The sequence below is a fragment of the Anser anser genome (genome assembly GCF_964211835.1).
Source record: "Anser anser genome assembly, chromosome: 5".
NCBI classification, from domain to species: Eukaryota; Metazoa; Chordata; class Aves; order Anseriformes; family Anatidae; genus Anser; species Anser anser.
The window spans coordinates 34,577,365-34,590,178 of NC_139725.1; the positions used below are offsets into that span (position 1 = coordinate 34,577,365).

A 12,814-nucleotide genomic window follows, 5' to 3' on the forward strand; every position below is an offset into this window, starting at 1 on the left:
CCAAACTACAGCAGCTGAAGGACTCCCAGGGCCCCATCACTGAGTAGTTAGGGTGGGTTTGGAAGCCTGCTGCAAACTCAGCAGAGGCTGCCACGTCAACACAAAGAGGTAAAGCACCAATTCAGGGAAGGGGACAGAGACCTGGAGGCAGGGACTTGTTTCTCTTGGCACTACCTCAGTGTGAGGAGCAGAGGAAAAGACCCCAGACGGCTTGCCCAGGGGGTACCTGCATTCCCGTGGGGAATACCCCCATCTACCTCCATTCGAGTGCAGCCCACCAGCCGCCACGATGGCTCAGAAATGCAGGCTGCTTTTTGTAATAGGCAGGTATCTTTGGTTCTCAGAGCTCAAAAAAAGACCTTGAAAGCCCCAAACTTTTTAATTGCCTTCCACGGACTCCTAGAAATAGCCCCCCATATTCTGCCAAATGACAGTTAAGAACAGCTGATCTAAATGTTTCATTCCGAGGGGGTTGCGTCCACTTCTGTACACCGTTTAAATCCTGCTCTAATTATTTTTTTTTACCCGAGTCAAAGTAAGCCAAAGGAAATTTGGGCCTACGTAGCGCACACGCAGCGCGAGCAAGCTGGAAGGCAGAGGCATTCCTCTTATCCTCCAGGGCGCTGCTGCTGGGAGGAGACGCTCCCGTCTCCACAGGCTCCGCGAGTCTCGTGCAGAGCCGGCAAACGGCTGCTTCCCACCCCGGAGCGTGTGGAGAGCCGGGTAGCAGGTGCCTGTACGGGGAGAATAACTGGGTAGACGAGGCCGCCCTACGGCCGCTGGGTAGACGAGGCCGCCTACGGGGCAGCGCCGGGGGGATGAGGGGGCGAGAGGGGGGCTGCGCCCCCCTCTCGCCCCCTCATCCCCCCGGCGCTGCCCCGTGAGGTTGCCTCAGTGCCCAGCCGAGCCGTGAGAGTGACGAGGAAAAGGCAGGGGCAAAGAGCCGGTGCCGGTGGCGGCTCGGTGCGCCCCGTCGAGGCGCTGCGTGTGGCGGCGGCCCGCGGGCCGCTCCGTCCTAACCCTGCACTCCTCCCGCCCGCCTCGCCGCCGCCGCCGCCGCCCGGCTCCTGGCAGCCGCCTCCCATTGGCCGCCGCTCGGCGGCGCCGGCCAATGGGCTGCGGCCGCTGCCGGCCGTTGGAAGCGCGCGGCGGCGACCGTTAACCGCCGGTGATGGCGGGGTGCCCCCCCCCACACACAACCCCCAACAGCACCCACAGTGCGCCCCCCTCAGCACCTGGTCCCCCCCCCCCCCAGGGCGATGGCGCCTCATGAGGGGGCTGCGGGTCCCCGGGGACCCCGGCTGCCCTCGCCTCCCTCACTTCAGGGCCCCAAGGGAGCGCCTCGTGTTGGCGCCGCTCCCGCAATCGCCTTCCCCTGATTGTGTCTTGAGCCTCCGTCGTCCCTCCTAGGTCTTGTGGCGCCTAGCGCTGGAAATTGTAAATCCAGGCCCCTTGGCACAGGTGCTCGGTGGAAGGAGGTTTCCACAAGGAGCTCTGCCGGGACTCCGCGAGGCAGTGGGGACATGGCTGAGGCTGCTTCCAAAGAATTACAGCTCAAAGCACCTTCGCTCTGAGGGGCTGTGTGCCCTGCGGGGATGGCACAGCTCGGCTGTGGGGAAGCAGGTCCCCTGCCTTGCTTTCAATGACACTACACCCCACCTACCCATCCCTTTTCCTGTCATTCTGCGTTATTCTACAGAAGGCAATAAAATCTTGGGCTGGTTCCAGATACGGTTGAGCTAAGCCCTCTGCCGCTTGGAGGCTGGGTGTCAGGGAGGTGTCTGGTTTATGTGCAATCCGAGGTCACGAAACTGAAAATCATCTTGGGTTACCTGGGCATTACTGGCAGTCTCAGGAAGACAGGACTGCTGCTGCTTGGAATGCTGGAGGGAAATAAATAGCTTTGGGGTTTGCAGATGGTTCAGGTTGAAGTGCTTCAGCCATGCCATGCAGAGATGCAATAACAGCAGGGCACAAACAGAATAGGGGCATGGGCTGAGCAGGAGTGGAGCAGCAGGGAGCTGTGGTACATGAGGGGTGAGAGGAGACACAAAGAGCCACGCAGGTCAGGACACAGGGGCACCAGAGGGGTTTGAGAGAGCCGAGAGGTGGTTGGATGGCCGCGTGTGCCCCATGGGGGTGCACATGCACCAACTAGACCGTGAGGAGAAGTGTGCACAGCATCTGTCCATCCTGCATGGATCCTGTTAATGCTCTCAAGACCTTCACTTTCATAAGCTCTGCAATTCGCTGCATTTTAAAGCGAGCAGAAGGACTGTCTGGAGTGTATGGGCTCTTCTTTCCTGGAATGTAAAGGAAACCTCGGCTGTGAAGCTGGAGTGCAGGGGGCTTCATTCCTTAGTGAAAGCAGAGAAGGGAAATGCAGATGTCACAGCTGGGACAGAAGATTTATCTTGGCAAGCAAAGAGGAAAAATACTTTCAAAAATAAAAGAGAAAAGTCAGAAGAATCCCCTCCTCATCTGCACTGCCTGCCAGCACAAGCAGAACCTCCAACCTGCAAAGGCCCTTCGTCTCCTGGGCCTGGGCTGCCGCCCAGCTGGATTAGCCCCTTGCTGCTTTCTCCTTGGAGCGAGACCATCATAGTGGGAGCATGGAGGCTGTGAGAACTAAACTGATCCTGAAGGGAGATTGTCTCCAAACAACTCTGCTGGAGGTGGGGAGAGGAAAGTCACCATCAAAGGATGGATGTGTGAAAGGGAAAGGGAGAGACAGAAGTGACCACAACGCAGAAGAGGATGTAGGGAGAGGAAAGAGTCCCCTCCTTCATCTGCCTGTGGGCCACTGGGCTACCGTAGTGGCACCTCAAGGTGTCCCACGCACAGCTGGCAGTGGAAAAAGCTCAATGCTTCAGTCTCTGCTTGGGGGCCCCCAGAGGTCCAACACCAGCTCTGGGTGGGGGCAGATAGAGAGCTTGCATTTGGATGTCTGGATGCCTTACATTAGCTCCCAAGATAACTGCTGTACAACAGGAAGGGGTGTTCGAATGAGAAGTGCACGCACGCACACGCAGTTTGCTATTTAGACAACCCTAAGCATGAGGTCAGGATGAAAACATGTGGTGGAAATATGTTTGGAAGATTCGGTGCCTATGTCGGTCACCAGGAGTGGGAGGGAGCAGGAGCCAGCAGCTGACAGATTCGCACTCTCCCTGCAGCTGAGGTGGCCTCAGCCCGAGCGGATTCTCCTGTGGCATCAGCTGCCTGGAGATGGGGGGCGTCATCGCCACCCCTGTACCTGTACACCCAGGTTTGTCCCCTTTGGGCACTGCCTCCCCATCCTCCCGGAACCACGCTGAGGGGGATGGGCAGCTAGAAATCAGGCTTGGATCAGGAAATCCAGCACATCCTCGCCATTGCGTTTCTGTCCCTTGGCTGCCCCCTCCCTGACCGCTCACTGGTAATACAGCTTTGGAAACACATCTCGTGCTATTTCTTGGCTTTTGAGCATAGTTAGAAGGAGAAGGAAGGAGGGTGTGAAAGGGAGGGGGAGATAGCAGGAGGGAATAATGCAAAATGAGACTGTGCTGTGAGCTCTGTATCCCATCTGGAAGCTGTTTTCCCCCAGTACACTTCACACCCGCTCCCTCTGGCCCAAGATGGTAAGGAATCACGTTTCCCAGTTGACTGGTCCCTCTTGCTCAAGCCAGGCCCGTCTGCATGAAAGCTACTTGAGATATCTTAAAGGACGATCTCAGCAGAGTTGCAGGTTCCTTCACTGTCACTGTTAGAAATACTTAGCCAGTTCCCTCAGGAGCGGGAGCTGGCTGGAAGATGCTCTTGAAGAGAGAGCCTAGACCGTGTGAGGTGATGAGCCTGCTCTGCTTCTGCGTCTCTGTACATCCCACCATCCCCACCAATGCCTGTGCACTCTTTCTTGGACCTTCTACTTACACGTGCTCCTGGTCTGCTGAGATGTTCATTGATGTGGTGTCACAAAAATCTCTCCACAGCCCCACAGCAGTCATTCCATTCAGTGGTAACACGTGCAGGCCTTCAGCTGTGCTTGCCCCAGTCCGTGTGGGAAGGAAGGGCAGGTACAGCACCTCCCTGGGCACATCAGCTTCCAGCCTGCGTAAAGCTACAGCTCATTTGGTCGGGCAATTAACCAGCTCCTGTTATCTGAAACTAGGTGCTGAAACTATCTGAAACTCTAGTGCTCCTAGAAACTAGGAGCTCCTAGAAACTAGGAGCACTGACTCTGCCATGCTCCACCTCACCTGATCCACACAGCCCCAAGACACTGCACCCTGGGACCTGCAGTTATCCAGAGCATTCACTCACACATGATAGGGAAGAGAGCAGCTGAAGCCTCCTCTGAGTTTTGCCAGATAAGTGCAGCTCTCCCGCTGAGAATGGGTGGCACAGAGTCTGCATGATCTGGGCCAGCAGGCCCGATCTAGGCTAACTCGCAGTGGTTTTGATGACACTGTCCAAAATAGCTCTGGGCTGCTCTTCACTGTGCCCACCACAGTTGGATCTGGACAAGAGGACACTTTTTCCTGTTACCATGTGGTTACACCCATGGGTACCGTTAGTAATCAGAAGTTTATCCTAAAGCTAATGATACCTGTTGGCATCAGGAGGGGACAAAGCCCACCCAGCAGACACAGCAATCTTCTTGGGACTTTGTGGCGTAATTTCCTGCTTGTCCTGTAGTCTCTGTTGTGGATTTAGCCAGCTACAAAGCCATGTTGTTATCCTTGGTTTACCCTTCCTTCTATTTTCCTTTGCCTCTTGCCTCCTTTTCTAAATAAAATAGCAATCTCTAGCTCTGTGTGATTGATGGGAGATGAAAAGGGGCTGCTTTGTCTCTGTCTCTTGGGAGAGAGCGGGCTTCAGGGGAGCTGAGCTTCTGCATCGCTGGAAGAACGGTGCTGCCTCTTCATCCTCACTTGGATGCAGGGAGGTCCTCCGGACAGCCTGCTGTGGGGTGTCTAAAAGAAGAACCACAAACCCGCAAGGACTTCTGCTGATTTTTGTGCCTGAGTTGGTGCTCAGCTCCTTGCTGTTATTAGTGATGTCTCACCCCTTAGCCACTGCTGGGGCAATTTTTTGGTTTCAGAGTAAACCCAGAGGCACATCTCCTCCTCTTGCCTCTGGGTAGGTTTGTCCTACAATGACAAGACTGTTGACTGACCAAGAAATCCTTGTTCTGAGTGTGGGTGGCAAGCTGCTAAAAGACAGTGAGTGGAACTAATGCATAAATGCATCTTCTCCCTGACTGTCTTCACTCCCACCTCTGCCTTTGTTAATGCAAAGTTGTGAAAGAAATGTGAAGCATATGGCAGAGTCACAGACGGTTCTCCCTGCAGCTGTCCATCCAGCCCCGCTTCTCTTAGAGGGTTACGTGGTCACTCGAGTTTTGATGGCTATGACAGTACGTATATGATTTGGAGGCCTCGTGTCAGATCTCGGCTCTGCTGTGGTCTCGTGATGCACTGGCAGCCAGAGGTCCGAATCCCTTCACTTTTCCGCGGTTACGTTCTCACCCTTACCGTAAGGGTATCATGTTCATATCCTGTGTTTGCTTGTGTTGTTTGGAGAGAGCAAGACAAAGAACAGCTGTTACATGAGCAGGCACTCTCTGGGGTTAATGCTCAGGACTCCAAACTCTCTTACCCCTCTGTGCTGTAGGATAGGCCAAAACGTGGTTTGCCAGGGCTTTTTAGATAAATATCTAACCCAATTCCATCTGCTGACTCAGCTCCCTCCGAAGAACGGTTATGCTCAGCACAGATGGGAGGTGTCTGCTGTCACTCAATTCAAGCGCAGAAGTGCTTCTAGGCAACTTGGAAATGGCTGGGTAGCTTTTACCAAGCTGCCTCGCCAGCCCTGCTTCCGGCATGGGAACAAGTGGAGGAAACTTCAGCCCCGGCATCCCCGGGAGGGCCTCAGCCCTGGGATTTAGCACGAGTGCGCCTTCGCCGCCGTACCTGCACAAGCAGTGTCTGCCCTCCCTGGGATGGCAGTGTGTCGGGCTGTCTGTCACTCCAGGCAGCAGAGTGGGCATCTGGTTTTCAAACTGAGTGGCTGAGGGACGATGTTAGGGCGTGAAGGGCACTGCCGTGATGGAAACTGCAGCAGCTCACTGCCTCCCTCTCCCCCTCGGTGGGAAGCGTGGGTCTGTTCAGCTGCAGCCTCCTTCGCTCCCCAGCCTCACCCTGCACTCTGACAGCCTGCGTAATGTTGACAGAGCGATATTGTGCTCAGGTAAAACAAATATACCTTCCTGTAGGAACAGGAACCTGCAGGCTCCGACATCCGGGGTCCTCTGGCCAACACCTCCCTCAGTCCCAGAGGGGGGGAAAGAAAGGCCTGTGTGCACCCCCTGCTCCTCCAGGAGCTGGGCTTCTTCCCGAGCTCGGCTCTCCCACTGGAATGCCCTGGCGTTCATGCCTCTGCTCCAGGACCTGCGTGCTCCCTCCCACTCTCTTTCACCCATACCCTATTGCTCTTGGTATTTCAGTATGCTGCTTTCAATGCCTTTCTGCCCACCCAGATGCTTTTGCAGGCGGGGGGGGACCCAGTCTGACTCGGCTGAGCTCTCTCCAGTTCATTTAAGTTGCACAGTTCCGTCTGTGTAATATAGTCACTTGAACGTATCTGTCTTTTCTTTCCTCTCTGTGAGCCAGAAGCCTCAATCTGCCAACAAATGGGATAATTTTTCAGCTGGTGTTTGGCAATCATAATTTTTCTCCCTGCCCAACCAGTGCTTTGTTGTAGCAAATGGAAAAGTGAGCGATCTGACTTCTGAATAGGAGGATGTGCCTCAAAGGAAGCAGGTTCCCTGTGGCATCAGGAGCCCAGCTCCACAGCCACCCCGGCCAGATTTACTGGCTGTTACTGGAATGATTAGTGGAATGATTGTTTGTTGTTAACAGCCCATCTGTAGTGTTTAAACTTCATCGGGGAGCAGAATTTCACAGGCATTATCTGGCTGAAGGACAGCTTCATATGGTCCACAGAGGGGCTGTGAAATCCCAGAGGAAATTAAATACAACAGGGGGCCTTCCTGTTATGTTGATCCAACTGATCTTTTTTTTCTCTGATAGAAATCAGCAGCTGGTTTGATGTTCTCTGGGGCATCAGAGTGCCTATTGCTGCTGGCAGAGAACATGAGAAAGTGTCTGTCACCACAGACAGGTGCTGAAGACCATGATTTTCTGCCACACTTGCATTTTGTCTTCACAGGGATTTCTTGCCTTGTGCTCTGTTTGGCTAGATGTCGTAGTGAGATGATGCTGGGAAGCTGAAGATAGTTACACACTGAGGAGGGAGGGGATGTGAGAGTATAGAAGAGTTTCGTGAGTGTTTGTGGCATAGATAAACAGGCAGAGACGCTGAACAGCACCTAGGCCCTTTCTATCTAAATTTGTAGTGTTTTTAACAAACTGATGCAAGGAAGGGATAGCAACTGCATTTTCCCATCCAGAAAGGGCTGTCACTGAGGTTTGGCTCTCAGCGCAGAGGAAGGCTCTAAGATCCATCCTGGACTTGACACTAACAATCCCTCTCCCTCGGTCTTTCCTCAGCATTTCTCCGAGAACCTGGATCACTTCTCCGACAACATGGAGGATTTCTCCAACGACCTCTTCAGCAGTTTCTTCGATGACCCAGTGCTGGCCGAAAAGAACCCGCTGCTGGACATGGACCTGGACCCACCCACTCCAGGCATCCAGGCAGAGCACAGCTACTCCCTCAGTGGAGACTCTGCTCCCCAGAGCCCCCTCATGCCTGTCAAGACTGAAGATAATGCTAACGGTGAGCAGGAGACGTGCGCACTGCACAGCTTCAGGCACATCTGTTAGCAGAGGCTCTGGCTGCCTTCCATATATAAGGACAAACTGGCTATTCCTTGGGCTTGCGCATGGCTAATCCAGGGAAGAATTTGATCTGCCATTGTCAAACACAGCCCACATTTTTTCCTTCGGTTTGTGCTCTGACGGCCACATTGCTCCTTTGACGGGCTAACATACTTACGAGGATAATAATTGGCTGTGGTTCTGCATGCTGCCAGCTTCTGGCAAGCAATAGGCAAAGTCTTTTTAGGATCTTGCAAGCCTGGGTGTGGATGCCCCAGATCCAGGTCTGTTTTGGCATCTGTCAGCAGGGTTTTGGCTTGGATAGAGGAAGCATGCGTCTCTGGCTGCAACCAGTGCTGGTACATGTGGAAAGCTAAGTGGCTTCTTTACCAGCAGATCTTTTAGCAGGAGACAGAGAGGAACAGTCATTTCAAAACCTATTTTTAAAACAATTCATTTCAGGATAATTTATGATGGCTGGATATTTTTAGAGCCGTCCTTGCACAGAGTCCTGTAATTTGCGGGACTGTGTGGGTGTCCCAACAGCTGATGGACAACCAGGCTGCCTGAAAAAGCAGTGGCACAGGCTCAGTATACACAGAAGAAAGCCATTACTTTGAATGAGAGTGAGACCTGGGACAGAGGCTTCCCTATTATGGCCAGGAAGGATCCCAGCTCTGTGGTACAAAGGCAGGAGGGGTGGAACTGGCCTCCACTGCCTCTTTGGTCCCTGCAAAGAGCACAGCCATTCCCACCATGTTCCGTAGGGGCCACTCGGAGAGGTGCTGGGAGAGAGGCTTGTGGCAGGCCGAGCCAGCTCTGCCTTGGTATCAAAAAGCTTTCCATTTGCACGGTTCTTTTTTCCTAGCTTTAACCCCAGTGCGGTCTTGGAGAGCACTCAGCCCAGACAGGCAACCAGGCAACTAACAAAAAACAAACCGGCGTGAGCGCACAGACGAGTCATTATTTTGCCCCTGCAAATGAACACAAGGAGGATGAGGCTTGGGAATGAGAGAAGCAAAAGGCATGAGTTGTAGAGAGCAGTGAAATGCTCCACGAAGCCTGGCTGCGTGAAGCTACCTCAGGGACTCCTCCCTGGGACACTTGTCACCACATCCGCTCCTCTGTGTCTGGGCATACGCCTGCTTCAGCTGCAGTCTCTCCAAGGCAAGACCACGAGTCTCCTGAATGGAGTGTGACATTCCCCCTCGGGCAGAGGCCAGCACAGCGTGAAGCACATAACCCAGGAGAGCTCCAGGCGGGCCTGACACTTGCTCTCTGAGGGTGCAGATGAGCTCTATACAGGGAGAGAAGCCTGCTGTCAGTGTGGCAAGCACAGGGGTACCTATGCACCCCGTCCTGCAGTGGGATAATTCAGCCCATCTTTCCAGGGCTATCTTGGCTTGTAATGGGATGTGAGTCATATTGTAGTGTAGCCCTGAGTCAGGTCCAGTATTTGTAACACTGTGCAGTCCTTTTGGCACAGCTCCATCCAGTCTCAGTCCTTTTAGACACTCAGCTCAAATTAATTACCCAGGAGTGGCTTTTCTTTAACATTAACCAAGCACTGCTTGGTCTGCAGAGCTCCTCAGGAATGCCCAGGCTCCGTCTAGGCTTGGAGCTGGCTGAGGATTGCTGTTTATCAGCTTTCTCCCAGCTTTGCTGCAGACCTCCGGCACTTCCAAATCCTGCCCCTTCCCACATGGTTCCCACTAACACGGGTCAGCTAGGGCAAGCTGCTGGGTGCATTGTGACCCTGTTTATCAGTGGAGTCTGCTTTCCAGATGGTTTGCACACACAGACTGGCTGCTCCAGTTCTCAGTACCAGCCCTCAGTTCTGCAGGGTGTGATTCAATGCCAGGAGCGGGGAGAGCCGGGGTCGTGCAAAACAGTGGGTGCTGAACCAGCCCCAAGGCTAGTGACTGCACTCCTGTCCAGGTCCTGCTTCCTCACTGCTCTTTGTCTTACCACCTCTCCAACCCAGGGCAGCTGTGGATATTTCACAGCCATACTTTTTCCCATTACGTACAGAGTACCAACAGCAGAAGATGACCTTCCTGGCGTCCCTCACCCAGCAATATACTGTGGATTCTGCAGTGGTTACAGACTGGCCATACCTCTGAAATGCTCTCTCAGACGGCAGAACTTAGATGTGTCCACACAAAAGGCCTCGTTCTCAGTCCCACATTGACCCTCTCATGGCTTATATGTTTGAGTCTGCAACCCAATCATTCCCCAGATAAATCTCTGAGGGTGGGAAAGAGAGCAGGGTCAGAATGTAGACAGGAAACGGGAGGACAGCACATACTTATTTGGGTGTCTGCTCCTTGGGCTGTCTGGGCTGACAGCACAGGGGGCTGCTCTCTTGCTGAGTCAAATCTGAACGGGGAAAACCCTTGGTGGTCTGCTCTGGTAACTTGCTTCAGCAGCAGCCCTCCCAGATGGAGGATGCCTCTGAGAAAAAGAGATGTGCAAAGTTTTGCAACAGAAAGGGAGGATGAGGAGAGTGAGGCTTAAAATCACAGTAAGGGAACTTCAGATTAGCCAGTAGGCAAAACCTTCCCATCATGGCCATAGTGAAACCCTAGAAAAGATTTAATGGGGAAAGCTGTGGACTCCTAACCACCTCGCAGAGGGATAAGATCAAGTCAGACAACCCTCTGCCAGGCCTGACGCAGGTTTAGCTGGACTTGCCTGCAGTGGAGGCACAGACTGGAAGAGCTCTCAAGATCCCTCATCTCTGTAATAGGCTGTGGTCAGACAGAGAAAGTCCAAGGTTTTTTTTGTCTGCAAATACTTGTGGCTGTGTAACACCTTGCCTCCTTCTATAAGAAAGGGCTTGCTTGCATACCAGAGGTGACTGGGACTTCATTACCAGCTGTGGTTTTGATGTACATAGTCGGACAAAGAAAGTGCAATTCAGTCTGTGTCTGCTCAGCGGCCCCTCAGTTGTCACGGCCATGCAGTGCACCCCGCCTGATGTGCTCCCCAGTGCTGCTGGCCCTGCTGCAAGGTGGAAGCTCCAGGAAGCGATCCAGCAGCGCTGGGAGCAGCACGCTGAGCCACTACGCACACAGAGCAGCCGCAGCAACTGGTGTCTCAGCTCGAAGGTTTCCAGCTACACAGGGAGCTGGAAAGAATGGGCTTCTGCTAGGAAGACCTATCCAGGCAGCAAACAAAGGGGTGCCAAACCAAAGATGGGAAGGCGACACATGCCACTGGCAAGGGGCAATACTGTGTTAACTGATGTAATTCCTGCCCAAGCTTTAGCACCATCGTGTCAAAGGATTCTACCCTGTCCTCTCCTGAGGGCAACATTGCAATAGATGCCATGCATCCAAAAGATGCCTCTTTTGTGCCCTACTTTGTGCAGGCTTTCGTGGAGCTGAGAAGGACCTTTCTCCCCCTCTTCTCTTGCCAGGATGTCTTCTAGACTGGGCCCTGCACTGCAGAGCTGCTTTGGGCAGCAGACCGCTAGGCAGCTCCCCTGGGTCTGTGAGCGCTGTACGCATTGAGAGAAGTGCAGGGGGCCGGCGAGTGAGCCTGAATGTTGCCTCATGCTGAGCCAACTGGGGCACTATCTGGTGACATACTTAGCAAAAGTCTGTCCTGTGTCAAGACAAATGAGTTTCTGGTTGTCAGATAAAAAGGAGAAGGGAAGAGATGAGGATTAGAGAGGAGGATGCAGGCTCCAGGCCAGCTAGAAGTAGCTTTTTGGCAGGCTGAAGTGTTTGAAGAGCAATAAGGGGACCAAAACTTCAGAGCAGAGCCCAGGCAGCTCTCCTGCTTAGCAGCTTTTTTTTTTTTCCACATCTGAGCTGCACCGCTGCCTGAATCCTAGCTCCTGGGATCTCTGCTTCCAGTGGCGAGCCCGGCTCATGCCACAGACGTGCATGGGACAGGGGCAGGCAGGGACTGAGGAGAAGGCCCCCACACAGCTCCTTTTGGTGCTCTTCAGGCACTTGCTGTTCTTGCTGCTGCTTGTGCTCCTGCCAGCAACGGCAGCGTGGCAGGGCTGCATACAGCCTCTGAGCAGCACGGGGTGGCGGAGGTGAGACAGGGGAGCAGCACCACAAGCAAGGTGCCACACCAGACTTCTTTCATCCTCTCCTCCTTCGTGCAGCAAAGCTCTGGTACTCAGCACAGCATCGGCAGGAGGTCAGAGCAGCACGTGTGGACCCCTGTCAGCCTTTCGCTGCCTTCACGCTTGCCTTCTTTGCAGCTCGCTAACACAGAGGTGGTGCTCTTCTTGGTAACACACCTGGCAGCTCTGTGATGCTGCCCATGCTGCCTGAGGAGCCAGCCCAGCGTCCTTCTCACACAGAGCTCTAAATACAAATAGGCTCCAGAGGATAGATTGAGACATCAGTGGGGAAGAAACCCTGCAGCTGTCCTCCAGCACGGGCTGCACAGGGAGAGCAGAGAAGAGCAGAGACACAATCCCTGTAGCTCTGTCCTGTCTGCACCCCACAGGCTGGGGGCTTGTTCCTTTTTGTTCCCTCTGTTGTGGGCTTGCACATGCTTGTGTGGTGACAGTGCTAAACTTGGAAAGGCAGCCTCCCTGGGGGAGGGGGGAGAAGCTGTCTGCATGGATTTTTTTATTTTATTTTATTTTATTTTTACTTGTCCTGTTCTTGCTGGAGTTTGACTCTCACGTTGTGCATGTTTCAGAGCTGGAGAATGGAGTGTGGTCTCTGGGGCCCAAACTCTGCTCCATCATGGTGAAACAGGAACAGAACCTGGCTCTAGACCTGCCTGAGTCCCAGCTAGCTGCCAGCTCCATACCAGTGCTGAACCTCAACCCTCTGCAGAGACTGCCAGTCCCCGAGGAGGTGAGCCCGTCTAAGATCCATCGGGAACCCAGGCTCTCACACAGCATCACCCCTGCTGGTGTGGACCCAGCCATGTGACTGCAGGGTCCTGCTAGGTGATTTAGCTGCTGGACAGATGGAAGAAGGTGATGCAGAACCCAGATAGCGCATTATTTGTCA

General features: G+C 53.8%; 1 protein-coding gene across 3 annotated transcripts in view; it reads left to right on the forward strand.

The window, feature by feature from the left end:
- The window catches only part of CREB3L1 (cAMP responsive element binding protein 3 like 1), a 45,161-nt gene that overhangs the window by 15,838 nt on the left and 16,509 nt on the right, over window positions 1-12,814 (forward strand). For all 3 annotated transcript variants that reach the window (XM_083837310.1, XM_083837309.1, XM_083837308.1), the window contains exons 2-3: window positions 7,554-7,782; window positions 12,495-12,655. In XM_083837310.1, coding sequence (XP_083693436.1) covers window positions 7,554-7,782; window positions 12,495-12,655 — 390 coding nt within the window. The remainder of the gene's footprint in view (window positions 1-7,553; window positions 7,783-12,494; window positions 12,656-12,814) is intronic.